Source organism: Scomber japonicus, chromosome 15 (assembly GCF_027409825.1).
Source record: "Scomber japonicus isolate fScoJap1 chromosome 15, fScoJap1.pri, whole genome shotgun sequence".
Classification (NCBI taxonomy): domain Eukaryota; kingdom Metazoa; phylum Chordata; class Actinopteri; order Scombriformes; family Scombridae; genus Scomber; species Scomber japonicus.
Genome location: NC_070592.1, coordinates 15,211,183 through 15,235,885, shown reverse-complemented (window position 1 = coordinate 15,235,885; position 24,703 = coordinate 15,211,183). Strand labels below are relative to the sequence as shown.

Sequence of the window (24,703 nt, the reverse complement as noted above, 5' to 3'; positions counted from 1 at the left end):
GGTCATTGAACATTTCCCATACTGCTTTGCATGATGTGTGTGACCTTGTGTGTCTCATTACGTACAATATGTCAACATTCATCGTCCCCTCAAGCTGTACAACATCTGTGTGTTTCTGAGAGAGACTGAATGAATATGTGAGAACAAGACAGGGTGACATGGGAAAGCTTTATTACCCTATGCATATATGTGTGTGTGTGTGTGTCTGTGTGTGTGTGTGTGATATCATAGGCAGTCTGACGCAGCATGACTTTACAAACTGAAATCCATTAATGTCGAGGAAACAAATGTTCATAGAAGGAGCGAGTGTGTGTGTGTGTGTGTGTGTGTGTGTGTGTGTGTGTGTGTGGGACAATGGACCGGCACTACTCACTAGCCAGGCAGACAGGAAGTTAAATGTGATTGGTGGAAATGGGGAAGCAAACAGGAAGCATTTCCCTGTGAACTGCCTGCTCCTGTGTTCCCATGTCAACACACACACACACACATACATACACATATACACACATACACAGGTTGCAGCACAATTCCCATGTCACCCTGTGTTGTTCACACACATTCATATACATATATCCATGGAAATATCCACTACTTTTCTCTCTCTTCCCTTTCTTTTTTTGCACCTCTCTCACAGATACAGGTCACTGGTCTTTTCCCACGTCAACCCTGCTGACAAGGTGCTCACACACACGCACACATACACACACGTCCTCTGTGCCCCTAAATGACCCGAATGCCAACGTCTCGGCAGAAGAATAGAAGGTGGAACAGAACAGAATAGAATTGAACTGAATAGAAATGAAGAGAAACTGCTGAAAGAAAAGAGTTCACACAGCACTTGTTCTTGTTATTTATAACTCCTTTGGCGATTCATTTCACTTTGTTCTATTCAGAGATGTTTAAGGCCCCAGCTTGTATTGTGACTGTGATTCCATTTTTCTTTACTGCATTGACACACAGGACATAATAATAGTTAAAAGGAGGATCAGATTTGTTTTCATTGTTACAAAAAATACACCATCAGGGATTCAGTTCAAACTGATTTGATTCTGATTTGACATAGCGTATAGATTGTCAGATAAATCAGTTGAAATGTTGTATTTCAAAGGTGAATTAAATGGCTTGAAACTGAGTTTGTGTATTTGAGTTTCAAAGTCAGTATCTTTTAAAAACTAATTTAGATTCACATGATTAAAATCTGACTGCAAACTTTCAGTCTATTCATGTTAAAAGCACCATGGTGTCACTCAGGGTGCAGTGTTGACCTGTGCCTCATTAACAATGCTGAAATAATGAATTTATTTCTCTATAATTAACATGGACAATTATTTTAATAATTGATTAATTAAGCCATTTATCATCCAAAAATGCCAAAACATTTTTGATTTTGTGGATTTTCTGTTCTCCTTTGTAAATAAATAAAATAATAGATTAATAGAGATTAAACACAGGCCTCTTTATTCATGTTTCAAATTACTGTAATAAAATAAAAATCGCTATAAATGGCTTAACCCAGACTTCACGTCAGCTCAGCACTAATCTATTTTCCTATCTTCTCTGTTGCGTCATGGTGCATTTAGTCCTTAAAACCCCCGGGGATGTTTGCAATTATTTTTAGTGCTTATTTAATTTGAACAACATACAGCTTATTTAATTTCCAGTGCATCAATTTGACCAATATGCCCTTTAGTAATAATCGAGATTGATAACTGATACAGTATATATATATATATTTTACAACTGGAACTACACTGATTTAGATAGCCCAGATATCAATATCTCTGTGGCACGATCAGCAGCTGATCAATACGTTTGATTGGATGCATATGACCTTGGAATGACATGTTAGTGATGTAATAAGCAGAGGGCTTGACTGTGAGCAACATCAGTTGCTGCACAAGGACACAACCATCGGTGTGGGTGGAGCTTTTGGAAACTGACGCTGTGCTGCTTCCAGTGAAAAAGTTCATGCTGGGTGAAACTTGGCTCTCACATCCCGCTGGGGCCGTGATACTCCCAAGTGGTTTAGTGAACAACACTGAGCAGATGGCACAAAGTCAAAATCATATTTTAGTGCCAGATAATGAATTTCTTTTTGATATTTTTAGTTTTAAGTTTTAAGCAGCTGAGATTCCATGAGGCTACTTGGCAGTTTTTGTTTCTGTTTACTGTTGAGCTTTTGAGTCCTTCAAGTCATTTTGTGCAAATCAGGTATAGATTTTTGGGGTGTAATTTATAAAAAAAATAAGTGAAAAGTCCTATACCGTGAACATCTACAGTATGAGTAATCTTTCACAATTTGGCAGCAATTTAAATCTCTGACTTCTTCCTGTATCACTTACTGTTGTGATGTAGATGTGCACTGCGTATTTCAATATATGTATAAATAGTGCATCTGTATGTTATCTATGCACACATTAAGTGTGTCTATAGCAGAATTAGATCCTAACAACTCAACCAACAAAGTGTTCTGAAAACTGGCATCATTAGGTGACTTGACTATGAGCTTAACTCAGAGTCACAAGGCCTCATAGGGTTTACAGAATTGTATTGTCCTTAAAAGCAGTTGTTATGAAGTACAGCTCACCTTCATGCTTTTAGATTTAACACTTTACATGTGACTAGAAATCATGCCACAATTTGAAAAAGAAGCAACAGTTTGAAACAGCAGGAAGAGGAATCACCTAAAAGCTAGGCTAAAAAGGAAAAGAACCTCCTGCTTGTGATCAGCAATAAACAGTCAAAGTGCTTGATGATTCTTAAAAGAAAAGATATCAAAGTTCATCCTCTTTCAGTCAAGTTAAAAAAAGGAAAGTGCCAAATAAAAACATTTATTCTCTTTCACACACACTTTAACAAAACATACTTAATAAGAATACTAAATGGCAAGTATCTGCTCACCTATCAGTGATCCATTCAGAAACAACGCCACTCCGATCAGTGTTCCTATACAGAGAGCCAGGATGAACGGTCTCCGTCTGCCCCATTTCAGAGTACAGCGGTCACTGGCCGAGCCGATCAGAGGGGTGAATATGAGGCCGAGGACTGGACTGAGGAACCACGTCAAACTGTAGTACTGCTCTGGAAGACCTGGACACACAGACAGATGGATATAAGTTATAGACAGGTATGTAGACAGGTGGAGTGAGTTTTCACTACCAGTGTGGGTAGTTTAAGGATTTTCGGGGCCCATTTTAAGAGATGCTGAGAGATGAAGAAGTAACAAGACAGATTTGACCATCTTCCAGCAGGGGGTGCAAGTAACAGCCTATTTGTCAGAGCAAGAGTCACTGTTTCTATGTAATTATTTTGAAATAAATTGAATATCTAATCTATCTAATTGTAATCAAGTCAAAAATCAAATTACATTACATACGATTTCAACATAATGTGAAAGACAACTGGCGTCATTGTGAAGTGAAAGATATAACCATGAAATGTAACTTTATTTATATGTTCCAGCAAAGTCAAAGTAAAAAATACACAATGGAAAATCATAGTAATGACTGTGTGGTTACTTGAATATATGGTGATGTTAATTAGAACATTAATTATAAATCAAACATTTTCAGCCACGTGTGGTACCAATGTAAGTGAGGATACACAGCAACCTGTGGCTCACTTTTTCAACGCCTTATGTTAAAGCTGACACAAAAGGTAAAAGCTGAGGCCGGCTGCAACGGTGATGCATAACAGGAGGATTCATCTCAGGTCTATTGAGTGTCTCTGTGAACGTTGACCCTGGATTATCGCACAAAGGGCCACAGCATCAATTCCTATGTACTGGTAAACGCAGGGGAAAATAAGGAGAGTGATAACCCAGTGATCAAGTTTCTCAGGCTTTTGTGCATAACAGACACACCAAAACAGCACAAATGGTGTTACACATCTGTCAGGTTTTTCATGCCTCTTTTGAAAAGTACAAAAGCTCTTAAGTCTTGCTGTTACATTCCTGTCACGTCTTGATTTCTTGTACATAAGTAAACTTCATAAAACTTGAAAGCAGCAGCTTATAGAAAGTAACTGAAATATGTAACTGCTAATAGCAAAAGCAGAAGAAGGATTTTTTTCTTCTTCTCTCTTATTGCTGAGTATTTTAAATACAATTTTAAAATATATAGCAATTTCCAATTTCCACTCGTCGAGTGGTTAGAGCACATGCCACGTACGCAGCAGACCGCTCTCTCTCCCATTATTTCCTGTCCATCCACTATCAATACAGGTGTCTGTGCCTTAACTTTCCAAAGCTGGAAACCAGGTGGAAGTTAAAAACTGATGCAGACACGTTGCACGACAAGCTCTCAAAATAGGATGGATTAATGGAAAAAACTTTATGCCACACATACAGGATACAGCAACATAATGGAAATGCCCACTGTACACACCTGCATACAACACCTGTTCATAATATCAGTCAACACCTTGCAACCAGACACACACAGCAAAAAATCCAATTCTTTATTAACTCCTCATAAAACAAACAGACACACACACACACACACACAAATGGCTCCAAGCTCATTTGAAACTATTTTTGCCTCTTTGTCAATCACACATGCGCACACACACACACACACACTCACAACCTGAAATTAAAACTCAAGTGAAAGAGATTATTATTTTTAAAGAAAGAAACAGCCTTACATTTAAGTGTTGAATAATCAAAAACATACACGTTATAACATTTCTTTTCCATTATCATTTCACAATATACAGTACGCATTTTCTCTGATTCCTGTGAAATAGGAATATATGTATATTGAATAAAATTCAAATATTAATTGAATTATATGAAACATTATATGAAACATGGATGTGACAATGATGTGTTTCTAATCAGGACAGTGTGAAGCATTTATTAACAGAAAAGCACCAAAATCTGCAGGTTTCATTAGATTAAGGAGTCAATCAGTGTCCTGTTTTGTTGCAGTATTCATGTGGACTTAAACCTGTTCCTTATAGAGAGTGAATAAAGCTTGAGGGTGAGCAAAGGGTGAGTCATCTGGTCTTATCTACACCACATAACATCTCACTTCTATGACAAATTGTTCGCCTTATCTTTGGAAGTTTGTTTTACCTCCAAACTGTTTTCACTGACCCAAATCTCACATGTTGCAGTTGCAGATTCAGCGCTTCTTTCTCAAGGCCAGGTGTCCTACAGGGATTTGTTTGTGACAGATGGGAAACCTGGTCTGCATCGAACTGATAGCAGTTGTGGATTGAGCAAAAACCTGCAAAACTCTGTTAATCCATTCTGAAAATTAATTATGAAGATATAAGCTAAATAAGCTCATCCAGTCGCAACTGCTGAAGGTTGCAAATTTATTAACTGTGCCAACAGGTTTAAAAAGTTTTGACTCCATGTTTTTGTGAAACACCACAAAGACCATGATAATTTTCCTGTCTAAAAAGTATTTTATAGCACGAATTATAATTATAACTCCTGAGCCTGAGGTTGTTCTTGTCCATTGAACTTATAGTTACATCATTCACTCTAAAAATAAAGTTTTATTTCTGTTGTTGGTAACTCACAAAAGACATAACTCAAGGTGTGTTTCAAATTTTTAAAAATCCATCATCACATAATGGAAATCCTCACACACCCATGTATTATTATTGCTAAAATAGTATCAGACTACGCCCTGGAGCACAGAGCGGTGATTTGACTGAGCAGCTACTTAGAGGAAGAAGAAGCAGAATAGTAAACTAAGTGAAGTCAGCTGAATCGCAAATAATTAAATAAAGACTTTATCAAGGTCCCACAGGGAGTTTAATGCAGCTCCCCCAAAATACATTAAATACCATTTGGCTGCCACACTATCTCTTCTACACCAGACAGACAGGGAAGAAGACACTGAGAAATATCAACTCAAGGATCTGTCCCATCTTTCTTTTTAATGTCTGCCTGCAATTTGAATGTATGCCAGTTTATGCTGGCTGTAACAACGATTAATAGCTTTGCTCAAAGTTTGGGAGACAGACATTAAAACTTCACAAACTTTAAAACGGATTGGCAAGTCTATTGCACTTTACATTTTACAAGACTTTTAGATTTTATTAATGGACAAAACCACATCCTCACGCCAACACAGTGCCAAGTGATGCTGCAATTTCGTATTTTGTGTGTACATTAAATAATTGTGTCGTATTGTCTCTTTCTAAAAAGGTAGTTTGTCTCAGTCTGGAACGAAAGTGGAAAATGTACAACTTTTCAAAACAAAATTACCCCCAAATAAAAGCTGCAATCCATTCTTGTTTTCTCTTATTACATTTGTGGTAATCTCAAAAAACAATGGCTGCAGATCAATACTAGGAAGTTGCAACTGATATTTCATTCTTCGGTGAACATTTGGGAGGCAGAGAGTGAAGAAAGCAGAGCTGATGGTGACATAATGGTAATTAAATTGAGGACATTAGGCTCTTATAAATTTATAATGCACTTTCATATTTCTCAAGCAGGCCTCTTTGATGAGGCAAACATCAATAGCTGAGTGAAATGATATCACATGATTAAGAGCTTGTCTAAAATGTCCCCACCTCTTAGACTAATCTGTTAAAAGCACTCTCAGTCGGTGTCGTTACTGTCTGATGTGTGACTCAGTCTAGATACTCCACCTGCTGACTGAGACAGTAAACAAAGAGGAAGAATTTGGTTCTTGACAGACAGCACAGTGAGACTGAAGCTCATTTGGCTGGTAAATTCAGGAAAGTTTTGCATGACTCAACACAGTCAGACTCCTTGATGCTCATGTCATTTTCTGGAAGTCTGTTCGAGAAGTTTGTTGATCTGCAAAATGCTCCTGTCATGTGAAAACCTCCCTGCTGCAATCCTGGTGATTTTCATGTCTTACTGCTTACATGTTAGTCTATGGCAGGACTTTTTAAAGCACATTTTATGGACTAGAACTGCAACTCTTAGTCAATTGAAATTAATGTGCAACTATTTGTATAGTCATATAGTTGTTTTAGCCATTTTTCAAGCAAAAAAGACCAAACTATAGCTTCCTAAATACATTGCAGGTGGTTAATGAAGTTTGGGTCAAACATACACTTCAAGAAATTATTTTCATAGTCATCAACATGCCTGTTCACCACTACCTCCCACCCAGTGTGGTTACAGTCGCAGGGGAAAATCCTTCTTAGCTTTGATAATATAGAAACTGATAAGATTGCGACACATCTGTAACAGCTGCCTCTATCTTTAATCACTCCCTTGACTCCAGGTGCACAAAAGATTGCTGAGCTCTGCCAGCAGTAAGAAAAACCAAACAGCAAAATTACGAAAACACTTGAAGTGAGTTCAGTATTATTTACAGCAAATTGCCTCATCTGTTTGCTAGTAAATTGCCAAAAATGTCAGTTTCTGGCCACAACGACCAATTATTTTTTATCATTATTAATATAATTATTATTATTATTATTATTATTAGTGTTCCACTAAGTGTTTACTCTAATGCCTGCAATTTAAAAGAAGAAATCCAAAGAAGAAAAATGACTCAAACAATTTATTCATTATAAAAATGGGCAATGTGGTCTGTCATTCGCACAAACATACACTTACACACCTGTGCAGAGCTGACATGCAGGATACTGGACTGGCCATTGGGAACAGTGCTATTGGAAAACTATACATGTGGACTTGAGGAACTGGGGATCGACCCACCAACCTTGTGGTCACTGGATGACCCACTCTACCTCCTGAGCATACACTGCCCCATAAACCATTAATGAATTTCTACAACCCTCCTCTCAAAACTCCACAGGATTACTTAAAAAAACAACAACACAGAGCTCGAGTTTAAAAATAGAGTCGTTTTTCCCTCTTCGGACATCTTTTTGGCATTTTGAACATCTGTTTTTCCCCAGCTGGAGTTAAAATGGAGATTTTTAAATCATACCAGTGCCTCTGAGTGGTGTTCACACAGGAATAGTACATTAGCTCTGCGCCCTTATTTAAAACTTTACACACCGAGTTCCTGCTGTCCTGTACAAATGTCGACCTCTGCCTTTCTCGTGAGAGAACCATGAACAGGGTTTGACCCCTGTCGCCGTGGTGACCAGGTCTTGGGAACTCTGTCACCACGGAGACTCCATCACCTTCACTTCCCGGCTCCTAATATGGCTGTGTCATTCATACAGTGTTTCCTGTTGTGGGGAGACTGCGACTGAGGAAAGTTTTGTTTCAAGCTTTGTTTGTCTCCTTTTTTTTCTCTTCTACCTCTTTCTTTCTTTCTTTCTTTCTGACACACACACACACACACACACACACACACACACACACACACACACACACACACACACACACACACACACACACACACACACACACACACACACACACACACACACAAGGGTGCTTAGAGACCCAGAACAACTGAATACGCACACACAAAAACAGACTGCACACAATACCTGTTAAGACTCAAACAGTGCCACAGCCATAAAGAGGGAGACAAAGCAGCAGATAGGAATCTCTCTGTCTGTAAGTTTGTCAACATCAAAACAGGAAAACTGTTTCTAATAAACAGTTCTCACACACAAACACAAAAACATAATGCAGAAAAACAGTCAACACCGAGCAAATAAAGACATGTCTCTGTTCCCACACAGACGCACCAAAAAAAAAAAAAAAAAACCTTCACAGCTGAGTTCCCACACAGACTTGTAGGTACAAACACACACACACAAAACAATACTGAGAGAATCAAGAAGCAGGAAGTGTTTTAGAAAGAGAGAAACAGAAATGAGTGTGGTAAGAGACAGAGAGGGAGGAAACAGGGAGAGAAGGAGTGTGAGAAAGGATTAAGATCAAAGAAACACAAGGGGAGGACAGTGAGAAAGGGATAAGGTGATAGCAGGAGGAGGAGGAAATTAGAAGGACAGAGTGAGAGAGAAAGCCGGATGGATGGAGATACAGACGGAAAAAAGTTATATTCAGGCTGTCAGACGGCCGTGAGTGTTGCTGATTGATCGTGGGAAATCAGCTCCATCTATCATCAAAGCGCTCTTTTTACTATGCACATTTCCTCTTTACACACACACACACACACACACACATACTAAAAATGGACACCCTTGTATGACTGTTGGAGTACAGACTGCCCATTCATTATAATGTGTGCGTGTGTGTTCCTCCTTCTCATCCCTGCACTGAAAAATTCACCAACAGTAAAACTTTGTGGTATCCAGTTTTGATAAACACGTAGATTGCTTTGAACGTTCTGAAATATTATTGCATGAAAAACAGTGTGGGAAATTGTGAAAAATTAGAAAACACTTAGCTACTATGTTGTTACATCACTTCTAAGTTGACACCGAATATATTTGAGCTATTCCTTCTACATATGCCCTTAATTTTCATATTCAAAATGACAGTAAACACTCTTTTCTTTTGCAACGTTCCTGATCAGTTGATATGAATACTATGAGTTTCACCTAAGCTGCAAAGTTTTTCTAACAGTCCTCTCCTTGTTTTGAGGAAGAACCTGAACAAGGATTACTGTATGTCTTGTAGGATTTGTTTTGAAATGGTTTCCTGCAGCTACATGAAGCTGTAAAATGTGCCCCTGTTTATTCTGCTGTTCTGGAAATGTTTTAGCCCCTGAAATCACATGAAATGTTCCTCTTTTTTTTTCGCTGCTGCAAAATGCTTCATTTAACATGTACAGTAGGTGCTTGGCAATTAGCTGATTTAATAGAGTGGTGGATTAGTGGTAAACTGGAATAAATATACAGTCATTCAAATTTGTGATGTATGGTTAATTATTGTTGACTGATGTCTGTGCAGGATTGAAAATTAAGCATCTAGCATTAGATTTTCATCCTGTTTTTCTAGACTGTCAGATGATTACATTTAGCTCGTGAAATGTGTTTTGGTTAAAACTGCTCAGAAATGGAGGAGACTGATGAATGCAGTGTGACCTGTACACTCATTGTTAAACTAATTAATTTGATTATAAAACAAAAGCTAAAGGAGGGAGGAGACTGATGAATGCAGTGTGCCCTCTAAACTTATTGCTGGATTAATTAATTTGATTATAGAGCAAAAACTAAAAGAAAGAGTTCGATTGTAGAGGTTCCAGCTGGGAATAGATATTTTCCCACAGACGGACCGAAACCAACCACTTATCATGTATCAAGTGAAACACTGTCACTGAGCGACAGTGTTTCACTGGATGACTCATTCCTTTATTGTCATTAATATGTGCACTGTGGTTTACTTTGACACTATGCTGCTGCTGGAAATATTCACTTATGCTCAAAACATGTATTAGTTCACACCTGAAAATAGTTCCTAACAAATGTAATTTTTACTCCTGAGTGCGATGCTGTTTCAGGAAGTCACTTAGTTAATTTTGAAAAGGAAACTATGGATTTGAGTTTAGAAATTGAGGAGAAATGCACGCAAAAATCAATTTTCTTAATCTGCTTCACCCAAAAACATCTCCATCAACTGTGATCAATCTGGCAGAACGTTAACATCACAGTGTTTTGAATAATTCAAATGAACCCCCTCCATCCTGCTCTCTACTTCACCTTTCTATTACACCTTTCATTACAAAAACACCATCGACCTATCCCTCTCAATCCATTTTCCTCCTTGTTTCCTCCCACTTCTTCTCTGTTACAAACAATTAACTTGAAGTGAGCAATACCCAAACAAAACTTCAACATCTACAAATATCAACCTCATTCTCTCCTCCTTTCCTCTCACCTTTCCTCTCCTCTCTCCGTTCCCATCGCCCCCACATTCCCTTTCTCTCATAAACACGAAACAATCCTTTCATATCCTGCGCTGGCGTGAGAAAACCACAAGAAAAGTGACAAGCGTCCCCGAAAAGAGCCAGAGAAATGGTGTGAAAGTGAGAGTGGGGCAGAGGTCATGATGGGAGAAAGAGAGCAGGAAGGAAGGAGGGTGAGAGTGAAAGAATGAGAGAGCAAGAGGAAAGGAAAAAATGGAAGCAGGTGTTTTTGAAAAAAACAAAACATATAGTATGAACTGCATCAGGTGTTCAGTTCAGAGAGGACAAAAGAAAGAAATGTAGCTTGCGACAGATGGTCTTTCAGGAGCAGATTTGAAATATTAACATCAATATTTTATTATTGATAAGCGTCTGGCTGTAGATTTTAGGCCAATGCTGAAGGCTGTTTTATGTGCCTTACAGTATACCTCTAGGCAGAGGATGACAGTCATGGTGCCAATATCAAGGACAGTTCTGGAACCTGGTCACTAAAGGCAAGTTTTGTTTTTGTTTTTTCAATTTTATTTTACATTTATTAAAAGCTATTCAAAAGAAGCTGGATGCATTTTGTAATCCCCACCTGCATTTATTTTTGTGCTTAATTTCAATCCATCAAAAATCCATTTTATCTGTGAAATAACTCTTATTTAATCCACTATTGTTTGAGGTTGGGGTGGGTGCCTACGTTTTACAGGCGCTGTTTAGATAACAGCTCTCTACTCTACTACTAGTGAGTAGTTTGTGCTATCTGCTAACATCAAGTTCAACCATAAATCAGCCTCACAAGGATCGTAAAGTGAGAAAAGGAAACAATCGAGGCCGATAGAGAGGGACTGAGAAAGGAGTGAGTCACTGTACTTCCCAGCAGCACAACATGGTGAGAACATCAATCACACAACAGGACACACACACACACACACACACACACACACACACACACACACACACACAAGCTAATGCAGACACAAGGCACACTAAACCACATAACCAAGGTCATCATTAACAAAGTGCCTAGTGGATTGAAGTACTGTGTGATGTATGGGTGTGTGTCTGTGTGTTTGTGTGAGTGTGTGTGTGTGTTGAACAGCTGATGACAACAAAACTGCTAATCCAATCAATGCAGAAAGCAGAACAGAAGTGAAATTGAATTGTACTAAATGTAAGAAAGATAGTGAGTGCAGAAAATTTAAACACACACACACTGAATAAGAAGCTAGCTTAGCTTGACCCCAATGTGTGTGTGTTTGTGTGTGTACTGTCACAGATTATTAATGTCATTGTTTGGGACGAAGGGGGGTTCTCACACGCACATGCTATATATTGAGTGGAAACTGGTTTTGGAGTCGTCCATTCAAGCTAATTTAACAAAACATAGCCTCTGGATATTAGCCTCAATATGCGTGTGTGTGTGTGCGTGTGTGTGTGTGTGCATGTGTGTGTGTGCGTGTGTGCTGGGAGGGTCAACTGTAAATTTAAGACTTGAAGAAAGTATTACTTACATCTGACTTCACATATTTGTCACATGTTGGTGCATAGAGGCAAACCCTCCACAAACCATCTTATCTATGTAAAAGGTGACATTAAAATTGTATGAAGCTTGCATGTTCACACATACACACACACAGCTGCTTCTAGTCAGCAGTTACATAACAGCACTGCAGCAAACTGGCTACCTCCTACTCATAGAGACAGACTGAGGGAGAGATTAATACTGAGAAAGAATGGAAATTAAGAAATGTTCAACTGTAGTTATTGTGTACTACAGCATGATGACTTAACTGTTCACTTAAAATAATATATGACAGAATGTGTATGGAGGCAGGCCTCTGACTGTGACTGACCTATCACACACAGGAAGCACCAACCAGCATCACTTGCTGCCCCTTGGCTGATCAATAAAGCCAATCAAAAGCAATCTGTCTTATGTAACCACGAGTACTGTAGGTCAGCAGAAACTCTCAATATAATGATGTGTTCAAGTGATTCCAGTCAATTTTATACTCGTAGTGGTTTGAGTTATGACGTTTCAGTAACCTTAATTTTAAGAGGTATACCATGCAGGTTGTTTCGGTTGGTGTTTGTAAACACAACATTCAAAGTCAGTCCCTCCTCCCACCGCGGCAGAGGGAGAGGGAGAGGGAGAGAGAGAGAGAGAGAGAGAGAGAGAGAGAGAGAGAGAGAGAGAGAGAGAGAGAGAGAGAGAGAGAGAGAGAGAGAGAGAGAGAGAGAGAGAGAGAGAGAGAGAGAGAGAGAGAGAGAGAGAGAGAGAGAGAGAGAGAGAGAGAGAGAGAGAGAGAGAGAGAGAGAGAGAGAGAGAGAGACAAGCACTAAATCAGATTAATACAATTTTATTTTCTTATTGTTTCACGGAGATTACGTTCTAAAGCACAAAGAAACACAATCACACCTCTAAAAAACCATGTCGAAAGGTGCCGCAGGGTTGTACCGTATCCTGTCCGCTTTGGCCTCTCTACTCTGCGTGTGTGTGTGTGTGTAGCTCAGCCCCGTCCTTGATCAAGCAGACACACAGACAGAGAGCAGAGGAGAGACACAGAGACAGCCATATAACCTGGTCGCTACATTTTTATTAAGTCCCAGCCTTACACGCTGCATGCTGTTATTGGCTGAGTGAAACACACCCGCTGCCCAAAGGCACCGAAGCTTCACAAACACAGCAAAATAATAAGAAAGTACAGACAGAGTCTCTGCGGATTAACACACCACCACACTCCTCTAGTGGGTCATAACTGAAGATTGAGAGGGATTGTTTTAGTATGACTTGATACATTATTTATTTTTAGAAAAAGAATCCTGCATAGTAAGCCTTTAAACTAATTTCCTGGACATTTTCTGTAGCAATTGTGATGTTTCATTGGTCTAATCCAGAACGCGAGTAGCTATGATATCCAGTCACATGACAATATTCTAGTTTTCTTAGTTAAAGAAACAAGTTTGTTGAGCTAAAGGCAACATTGATTTTCTGAAAATAAGTTTGAATTTCTGAGATTCACTTGAAGCTGATTTTCTGCCCAGAAGCAACAACGCTGCAGGGTGAACTAACACTGACTTCTACACACCAAGTAACACAAACACAGAAATCCTGACTAAGCTGAAAGTTACCTTAATAGAGTTGATGGATAATCAACTGTAACATCATTGATTCTCTGATAAAGGTTTTGGTAGCCTCATAGCTGCAATAATCCAAGTAAATCATTTTGTCATCTGACCACGTCCATGTGAATTGCATTCATTCATGGATTACACTTGATAGTTTTTTTCATTCTATATTGTTATGATTATTATTATTTCACATTAAGGAGGATTTCATAATCGCCTTGGCTTCTTTCATCCCTTCCATATATACTATGAGCTCTATTATTATACCATATTTGAACTGTGCAAAAAAATGACTAAAAGTGTGAACAGGTTTGTGTAGACCTCTGTAGGCACCTTATATAGTATACTTAGGACAATAATACTGGACCCTTTAACAATTATAATATAGTTGACATAGGTGACTTTTATTGAGGCTCTTACTTAAACTTTGTCATTGTCAAAGCACACAAGGGGCGAATGTGATAATAAGCTAACATACAACATTAGTCATCCTCCCAAAACAACCAGGTTAAAAGCCCTCTTTCCTCTGAAGAACCAGACCTTCTGTACTTTCTGGAAATTTGACAAAACCGGATTAGTCTGTCAGTATCCATCCATCAATCCTCTCAGTTATATACTGTCAAAGTCAACGAGCCTCAGTGAGAGAGAGCAGATGTTTTTTCTATCCCCCTTTAAAAAAACAAAAAACACACTAACCCTGAGGCCAGCCATTACTGCCTCTCTTGCTGGCTGCTATTAGGCCCGTTGTGTATGTTTATGTGTGTGTGTGTGTGTGTGTGTGTGTGTGTGTGTGTGTGTGTGTGTGTGTGTGTGTGTGTGTGTGTGTGTGTGTGTGTGTAATGCTGCTAGGTTCATAGATTTTCTAGTCAGTTTGACCGACTAGTACGCGACAGTTCAATACATTTTGTATTTATGAAAAATAAACACATGTCAAGTGGAAAAATGACATGGAATATCATACTGTATAAAGTGTGTGTATTCCAGCCTCAAAACATTTGAGCTCAATTTAGTGTTTTTGCTTATAATTCATCAACCCCAGAAAAGTATTTTTGCACTAACTTTTACTGTAATAATTAAATTGGCTAAATTTTACAATTAGATTTTTGGCTCTCATCAGGTCTGACCTTCGGGGTGTAGTTCTAATTTAACATTTCATAATATATGTGTGTGTGTTGTGAAACTGTAAGGGCGATTAAGGATGATACACATACCCTGAGCGAGGTGAATGATAAGAATCAACAGAAGCTTTATATCCCATTAGTCTTGTGTTGAGATCACCTGGCTGTGATGTCTTCGACAAGCTGTAAGTGTAATGTTAATGCAGGGTAGGTTTGTAGTGTTCGCATCTAATCTATTTCCATATTGAGCCTTCTGGAGGGAACATGAATCTTGTTAAACCAAACATCTGTGACGAGAGCTTAAAAACCCAGATGACCAACCTGCACCTGCACACTCTCATGTGTCTCCACAGATAAACATTACTAATGGCTTCTCCACCTGCAGCGCTCAAATGACTGATTAAGGAGTCAGTTCAGTGTAATTACAAATTGCATTATAAACAGTCAATTACTTTTTCTAGCTGTCAATTCACAGCTGCTGAAATTATACAACTATCCAAACACTGGTAAAACTATTTAACATTTATTTGAATAAGACACACATGTGCAGTGCCCATTCAAAACTTTCCGGTTTGAAATGGGCTGACTGCTGGCCGCTGGCCGTTTCTTCAATGCATAGAGAAACAAATAGAGTTGATGTGAGGTGTGAAAGAGAATGTACACCAACAAAAAGGCTAGTTTATTCAAAGTTTATTGATTTTTAAGAGTACTGCGTGCCCAAATTGCACCAAATTCAACATTGCACTCTCTTGGGTCACCAGCCATACACTCGCCAAGTGTGGAGGTGATTGTATGAATGGTTCTAGAGATATTCAAAGGACATACATACATGCACAAAGAGATTGCTTGCTTTAATAAAGAGGTAAGCTGTGATTTTGTCTCAAAATGAGCTTAGGTTTGTTTTGATCCACATAAATACAGGTTTGATGTGATTTTAATTGGTTTACTCTAATATTCACTTGTTAAGCAATTTTAGGACTCTATCATTGGCTCTGTTTTTATGAGCATTGGCTGTCATGTTTTGACTTGACCTGATGAAAACAAATTAAGCGAATTATTGACTCACCTACTTTTTTACTGAAACAATAACATAACAGTGTAATAAAAGAAATAATCACCTTTAACTGATGCACTCTTTTAAAGAATTTGCTTTCCCTGATGTTTCTTTGTCCCTTGTCATCACCTGAGGGCTCGATGATGGTTTGTTTTTGATGACTTCACCTCCATGGAGGGGGAGGGGTGGGAGCAATGTGCTGACAAACAACCACACACACATTCAGTCCAGCATTCCTCACATATCTAACACTAATAGCACACACATACCTAGCTTATCGCCTGTTGCGTGGAAAAATATGCACACCCATACGAACGCACATAATATGGCTTTGTCTTAAAGACTAAAATATTTGCTGACTCTGCATTTACTTAACATCACAAACACAAGTGCACATAACATGTACCAGTGTTTATGATGGTGGAACTTTCTCAATGGCCCCTTCATGGTTCACGGACCCCATGTTGGCAATCACTGGAATCAAGCACCACATACTAGTGTTGCCGTTTGTCTTGTTTTTCACTGCATCTGTGTTACAGCCATAACCCCACACAGCAACAGTGGTGATGATAGCAAATAACCCTCAATAAAAAATCTCTCTCTCTCCCTCCCTCTCTTTCTCTCTCGTTCCCTGATAAATGCTCATGTCACGCAGCTGCCTCAGATATGGCACATTTTGTCCATCTCTTCAACCTACTCTGTCCTCCATCCCACAAGTGACTTGGTCAGATTATGGTGATTAGTCAGTGTGACATCAAGCCACTCATTTATATAACACTGTATTACAGCGTCTGCAAGGTCATCTGCTAGATTAGACCAGCTAACATGATAGGATCACTGGGTGGATTAGGTTACCTGGCATGCCAGTGTAAACAATGCAAGATCAAGCTGATTTGCATCTCAGTAAATTGCACGCTGTAAGGGACGCTTCATTTTGCAGCATGTTATAATAAATAGAATGTAGCTGAAAACTGTGAGGAGACTCACAGTTTAGAGAAGTGCACAACAGCATTAAAGACCTTGCTAGCTGAGTGCCATTGGTAACCACAGGCTACATGCTAACATGCTACCATTCAGCAAGCATGACAGGCTACATGTAAGACCAGAGCTGCTCGGGGCCCGTTTCATAAAAGCAAAACTGGAGGGCTGATTATACCTAGTCTGAAGTTTCAAATTTTACTGGAGAGGAAATAATCTCATTTTGTAAATTGTGGTGAGCATGTTGCAAATTTGGTGAAACAGGGACCTAAAAATGTATGGATCAAAGGAACACATGACAGGCACTCTTGTTTACTTTAACAATTTGTTGCTCATTCAGTTTTGTTATTACGTATTAATGTTTTGTGGTGCTGTAGAAACAATTGTACGTTTAGTCGGGGAAACCAAATAAAGTTAAGGTCGGGACACTAATACAGTGTGACATGTTTTTCGGGCCCCAAATGAATAGAAGGACGTTTCCTGTTGGATTGTGGTAATCTCCTTTAGCAAAGCCAAGAAGGCCTCCAAAGAGGGATAACAATGTTGTTGAGCTGCCAGCCCCAGACTGTTTTGGGAACCATAATGGGGGTATAGCTGCTCCAACTGCAATCACAGCTAGTTAGTCAACAAAGCAAATAAACAGATTAAGAATTAAGACTTGTGGCGAAAAAAAATGTCCTTTGGGTCACCTTCAGACTGTGACACCTAAACAGACTCACGAAGTTAGAAGCAAACAAGTAACCAACAGACACTAAACAAATACAAGCTTTTGCACAAGTAATAAACCATGTCCGTTACAAAAAATGTCAATAGGCAATTAACACTAGACCTTTCTGAATCACTGAACAAATGAGATGTGTACTCTCAAAACATCCCAGTAAAAGTGTTACAATAACTTAACCCTCATTCATTATCTGCGGTTGTAGAATTAAAATGTGTTCATTCATTTTATTCTGAGCTGTCTGCAGGTATTATGTGCCTGATAACATCCAAAATAGTAGACCAGTGATTGTCCAGAGCTGCACTGAATACATCTCTAGAGATTAATTTAATGTGGACCTGCTGTAGCTGAACATGAATATAATAAATGTAGATGGTTGTCGGTTTGTTGGCGGCTCCCGATTTGTCTCCAGTGAATATCATGACGCTTTTAACTGCTTTCTCTCTGTCACTTTGAGCTCAGTTCTGAGAAAGCTTGTTACGTAATGTGCCACGCTCCTGACCAAAATAAACGCCACGACACGCTATGTGCACTCATTACCACCTCCTTGTTCAGCACTCTCTCCTTCCCATTTCCCTCCTCATTCTCTCTCCTAATCCCTCTCCCCATCATTAACTCAATCTCTCGCTCTCTTTTATCTCACTTTCAGCTGCATTAAGTCATTAGGTGATGCTCTTACTCAGGACAATTTTCAGTGAAGCCAGCGGTCCAAATATATCTGAAGGACAGTCAGAATAAATCACAGCAATAGCAAGGGAAGTTAAGTCTACATGGCAGCTGAAGCTACTGCAGGGACAGACCTTGAAATGTTTGCCACCCAACAACAACAACAACAACAACAACAACAACAACAACAACTAGACACACCACATATATCCATACACACACAAATATCCATAAAATCACTATTTCCATCAACATGATTTTTTGGCCTGGACAGTCATATGTCGAACGACTAGGCACAGCTGATAACACAAAGGATGACAGGCAAAATATGGTGTTGCCAAGCAACCCTTGAAATTTTCCTAAAACATGAGAATTGTTGCGTGATCAAAAACAGAAATACTTTTTACTTCATTCATTCAGTCTTCATTCAGTTCACAATGTAAGAGGTGATTTCTGTTTGGGAGGGGAAGTTATGTTGCTTTTATTTCCCCTGAAACAATAAGCACGAAGTGGCATATCCGTCCAACCAACATTATTTTTTAGTTAGTTGTGGTAGTGATTGCAAGCAGTTGACTTATCTTGATTGAAAACAATCAATTTAAGAGTTGTTAGGTCCTATTAAAAAAACTTGTACATGTGCATTAATCTCATTCATGCTTGCTGCCTATTCTGCGGCTATTTTTGGAAATTTACTTACTCAAACTCTTGAGATAGATGAGAATATTGATACCTCTTTAAGATTGACTATGAACCTAGCTAGCTCGCCAGGTAATCTCAAAATACCAGACTATCAAAGATATCCAGCTACCAAAGTCTGAGGTTTCTACATGCACATTTCTTACTTGAACAGCAGAAAAAATGACCACGAACATGCCTTTTTTTAAAGCTCTATTATTGTTTCCACACAGTTTTAACAGTGAAACTTGGGAGATTGCCCTCAGTCTCTATGAGTAAAGCATTTATAGACTGACCGGTGAGTCTTGCCGGGAAGTGATTAACTTACCTTAGCATTAAAATTTCAAGCAGGCACAAAACGACTAGACAGAGGCAGTCTGTGGACAGAGGCAGTCTGTCCACTGTTATATATCCAACAGCACTTTTATCGCTCCCTAATGCACATGCTGTATCTAGTGTGTTTGATTGTACTTGAACGTCAATGAGCAATGAGATTTTGAATCACAGAACAAATCCATTGTGGGGAACACTTTTTCTTTACAAAAGTTTAGGAAAAGAAGACAAACCTCAGATAAGAAGATGCTAAATTTGAAGATCTTAAATGGCAAGACAGGAGGGCTGGCTCAGACTCTTAACATCCACTTTAGTCTGATCAGTTTTGATGCCTAAATCATGACTAATTGTTATTTGTGTGTGTCCCTACTTTTAAAAGGAAAGAGCCTGAGTGTGAGTGAACGCTGCCAGGAACTCAGACATAGAGAAGATAAAAGCCCTGCAGGCTTTCTACACCAGACCATGTAAGGTAGACATTTCTTATCCTTCTGGGTTGTGTAAATATGGACTCCTTGACCAAACTGTGTCTGCTGCACGCACACACACACACACACACACACAGACACATACTCTCACTCTCTCGCTCTCTCTTTCACTGACCCCAGTGTTGTGGGGTTACACTCACACACACACATACACACACACACAATGGTTTCACTCAGAGCGAGCCAACCAACCAGCTCACTAGCTATCCAGCTAATTCCAGTAGCTACAGTCAGTCTCCTGCACGCGTGAAGCATTAACCACACGGAGGGGGGTTGATATTTGCTATCCCAAAACTTGGACCTCTGCCCACAGAGTTGGTGGGGGTTTTGTTTTCATCTCACCATGTCTGTTTGTTTGTTTAGAAGCAGGCTGCCTCGAAAGATACATTTAAAAACAACTGAGTGCTTTGTAGAACAGTTGATCATAATTGGGTAAAGTGATGAGCAACGCTTCATATTTCAAAGTAAATAACTTATTGTAACGCCACCAAGCACATAGGCCAACTTTTTTTCTCCTCTTCCTAGCTTACTTTGCGTTGTTTCCACCTTGTTTGCCATGCAAAATGTCCTGTCAACAGTTTTTCATCACTGTTACAATGGACCTGTCAACACACTTACAATAGTTTTTTAATGGTGTTCTAAAGGGCCTCAGTGAATTCTCTTTTGATGCAATTCTGCCATTGGCTACTTGGAAAAATTGGCAACAAGGCTGTGTTGTCATGCCATATCGAGCTCTCTTCATAAAAGCCACCGCAAATTTTCAGCAAACAGAGGGAAGAGGAAAATGTTCTATTATAGGCCAAGTCATACTTGGTGTTCATTTCCAGTCCGGACACAACTACTCTGCCAATCTTTTGTTTTCTACACATTGTACAGGAAGTAAAATATTTCCAAAGTACCCCTGGGAACACCTTAAATTGACCTTAAAACAGCTCTAAATCAATATCTTTATGTCACCAACACAATAAGTATGTGTATTGTGAAATGAGCTGCTAATAGTGATAAACCTCAGCTCCATGGAGCATTTTAGCCTCTTTCAGCTCATTGTTTTGGTTTTACAGCTCTGAACGTTACTGTTCTGGGTTCAGCCTGTTCTCTTTCTATTAATCAAATCTGTTACCACTTAAAAGTTCTAATAAGTCAACCGTCCGCTACCTGCCCAGCATCAAACACTAATTAGACAAAGTTGGCTAAAAGCTGGTGAACTGATCAAAGCAATTAGCTGATAAAAAGCCAAATATCTGCATCAAGAGTTGGTCTAAAGCTAAACATTTGTGAGGTTATTACACTTTCATTCCTGCGCAGAAATACGAATCAAATGAAACATATGTGGCTCCTGGATGTGTACCTAAGCAACTGTTTGCTTGCCATATCAACTTTGTAGGACAATCATGTGTCAATATTGTGTTTACTACTGTTTACTACTGGCCTTTTAGTCCTGCAATATTTCACTTAAGTGCTGAAGAATGGCAGTAATCTGAACTGATCTCCTGTATCTTGCCAGATTTCAGGCACAGTCATGTAAATGTTGCACTGGCTTGTCTTGACAGCCACATCATGTTGTTGGATGTCTTAGCTGAGAGCAATTTAGCTCACAAGGCATTTGGATAAAAGGCAACCCCCCTACCTGAAATCAGTTCAAAAGGCCAGATTGAATGGCAGTCAATTAGCCAGACATGACAGGATTAACTCTCCACATCAGTGATGAATCTCCACTAGACACCAGAGTCACTGCTCTGTCTGTAACGGTTTTATTTATTTCAGCTGACTAATCTGTAGGGTTGTACCTCCCAGCGAGTCCAAAATCTACTAAGAGGGGCTCAGACACATGCTTATCTAACGAAAAAAAAAAAATAGGTTAAGTTGGCTCAAACGTAGCACAAAAAACATGCAACAACTCCCCTGGTCTAATACTACTACAAAGGCATATTCTCCTATTCATTAAGCTGAAATCTTTTTCATTTTCAGCACCTGGCAGATCTCAGCACCATCCTTTCGAAATAACAAAATACAGGAAGCCAGTGTTTCAATGCCAGCTTCCCTGTGGTGGCTCATCTTTGGTGAGCCAGCCAGGAGTCACGGTGGCCTCCAAGCAACCTGCCACTCATGCCGTCTGGTTATGTAAGGGAAGAGATCACCCTACGTCATTGAGGGGAAAGAAGAGACTTGCAGAGAAAAGGAGGCAAGGGAGAGGGGGGACTGCACGAGAAGTGACTTTGAATTATAAACAAGGTTACGGCTGCTTCAGCCTTTTATCTCTCTCTTTCTCTCTCCATTCTCTGCCCATTCTTCCATCATTCCTCTCTTTGTCTACACTCAGGGCTCCAGTGTGTACTCCACACAACATTGCTTGTTCTCAAAGGCTGTCAAATATGGTGCTGGTTGCAAATGACAGTACATTCACTGCGACTGGAAGTCTGTCAGTATGTGTTTGTTTGTGTGTGTGTGTGTGTATGTGTGTGTGAGTCAGAGGGCAAGCTGGTTAATCTCCTGGCAGATCCACTGGTGTGTACTCGGACATCTACTGTAGCTGCCGAGGTGTCTTCTTAAATGCCAGAACAAATATCAGGACATAAAACAGGACTCTCTGTTCCCTCTCAAAGTTTATTGTGTCTCTAGGCATCTTATTCTACATTACTTGCTATTGCTGATTACAGGGATGCAACCCTCAGATGTTGAGAATACATACCCTTATTTTTATTTTTTATTTTATGGTTTTGTCCAGCAGATAGATTTTGGACTGTGGATCAGACAAAGCAAAACACTTGAAGACACCACTTCGGGCATGTACATGATGGTTTTTTTCTGACATTTATAAACTAAACAATTTATTGACATTCTTGAATAAACATTATTCAAGAATGTTAAAGTTGTAGCCCCTGGCCATAAAAACTAGATAATTGTGAACTGCATATGATGTTTTCACACAGAAAATCAAAACCAAACAGCTGAAGACCTAGGGCCTGATTTACTAAAGGTTTGCGTGTGTAAAAACATGTGCAAACTTGACATCACCCGCAAAAAATGTGTAAGCTGATCTACTAACGCAGTGCACTGAGGTTTGCATCTTTCAACTGTGCAAGATAATACACACTGTCCATTTAGTACGTTTGCCATAATAAATATGTAATATGGGGCGTTTCAACCCCAATGTGCAAAATACAGGGAGGAGAAAATGCAAATATGTTATTTAGCACATGCATTGTGATTTACCAAACCTCAAGGTAATTTTACTGACGGAAACTGCGTCTATAAATAATACCTTTGAAGGGCAGGTATTAACCAGCTGCACACAGATGACTTTTGTCACTGTGGAGAGGAGGAGACAGAGCTACAATGACAGAATGCGCACAGGACAGATTTTTTCCGCAAGTGTTAATATTTTGGAGTGGAATATTTTTGGTTTTACTAACAGCATTGACTTTGTCACAAATATTCTCCCATATGTCTCATATGTGTTTTCTGGCATTATTATTTTTTTAATAACTCAATATATTTGTCAACTTCTTCCACTAGAACCTGATCACATTTCATTTTGCACTTGCAGCTTTCTGCAAACTCTCCATTCAGACACGCAAAACCTTCATTTAAATACTGCTGTCTCTACCCTGTTGCACCTGTTTTCATTTATGCAGTTATTCTTAGTAGATCACCCGCAAAACGCACGCAAACGAAATGCGCAATCTATTGCACTGTGCATGCAACTTAGTACCCACTATTTGGGATCTTAGTAAATCAGGCCCTTAAAGTACTCAGATTATATTATATGTGCATGTAAATATTGACACTCTGTGTGCACCTGCACAGATCTGACAGGTGTATGTATGCACATTGTGACAAAACAATTTATGGTCATTAAAATATTTCTCCCTGAGGGTCATTTCAACCATAAAAAAGTAAAGCTGGAGGTTTTTTCCTTCACACTGTGAGTTGCACCATGTTCTTTTGTAAGGAACAAACTCCTGAGTGTGACCCAGCTGCACACTTGAGAACCTGCAGCTTGCAAACAAAACCCTCAGTTTTGAGTTTCGGCCAATCTGGAGAGGTAAATGTGGTCATCAGGAGATTAATTAAATCTTCAAACCATTTTAAATCAGTGAAATATTTTAATCTTGAAAGCTCAAAACAAGGCTGTTGCTGTGCCATATGTATTTGCATCATAAGAAGTATGTAACTGAACTCGTTTTTAGGCCAGTGTCAGTTAGGGTTAGCTGATTTCTGGCAAGTTAACCATCCAACAAGTTTGCAGAGGTGCTGCTGCTAAGTGTTAGCTGACGATTAAGTGGTTTGCATTGCATCACAGGGTCAGAGAGGTGGCCAGCAGGAGAAAAGTGAGAATGGCAACAAACAGCAGGACATTAACAGAGAACTTCCTTCTGGCATTTAGCACTCAGCAGGTGTTGATTTCAGACTCTTGACATATGTTGCACTGGTCTATATTTTACATACAATAAATGCAGTAGATCTGTATGTTTGTGTGCACTCTCTTCTTACCTATTTGCAGCAGCACGGGCGTCACCAGTGCTGTCTCCATGGCGTAGCAGAACTCCCTGCCGAACATCACAGCCCCGTGCATCACCCATCTCTTCAAGGAAATGCCTTCGATCGATCCCTCGCTCGCCGACTCTTCCCCTCCTCGACCTCCTCCCCCTCCTCCCTTTCCATCCGTCTCGCCAACCGCACCTCCTTTCTCCTCTTCCAAGCCTGATGCGGTGGAGTTTTTGGCCTTAACCCCGCCCACCAGAGATCCGACCTGCATGGCGTCAGCCTCTGTGTTCTGGGGAGGCATGGTGGAGGTCATGCACGCGATGAGA

The 24,703-nt window shown here is 39.5% G+C and overlaps 1 protein-coding gene across 1 annotated transcript in view; it reads right to left on the bottom strand.

Moving 5' to 3' along the window:
* LOC128374131 (solute carrier family 45 member 4) overlaps positions 1-24,690 on the bottom strand; it is a 31,529-nt gene extending 6,839 nt beyond the window's left edge. The window contains exons 1-2 of the mRNA XM_053334395.1: positions 24,384-24,690; positions 2,902-3,090 (exon numbers count right to left, since the gene is read on the bottom strand). Of these exons, the coding sequence (XP_053190370.1) occupies positions 2,902-3,090; positions 24,384-24,690 (496 nt within the window). The remainder of the gene's footprint in view (positions 1-2,901; positions 3,091-24,383) is intronic.
* Between the last annotated feature and the right edge of the window lie 13 nt (positions 24,691-24,703).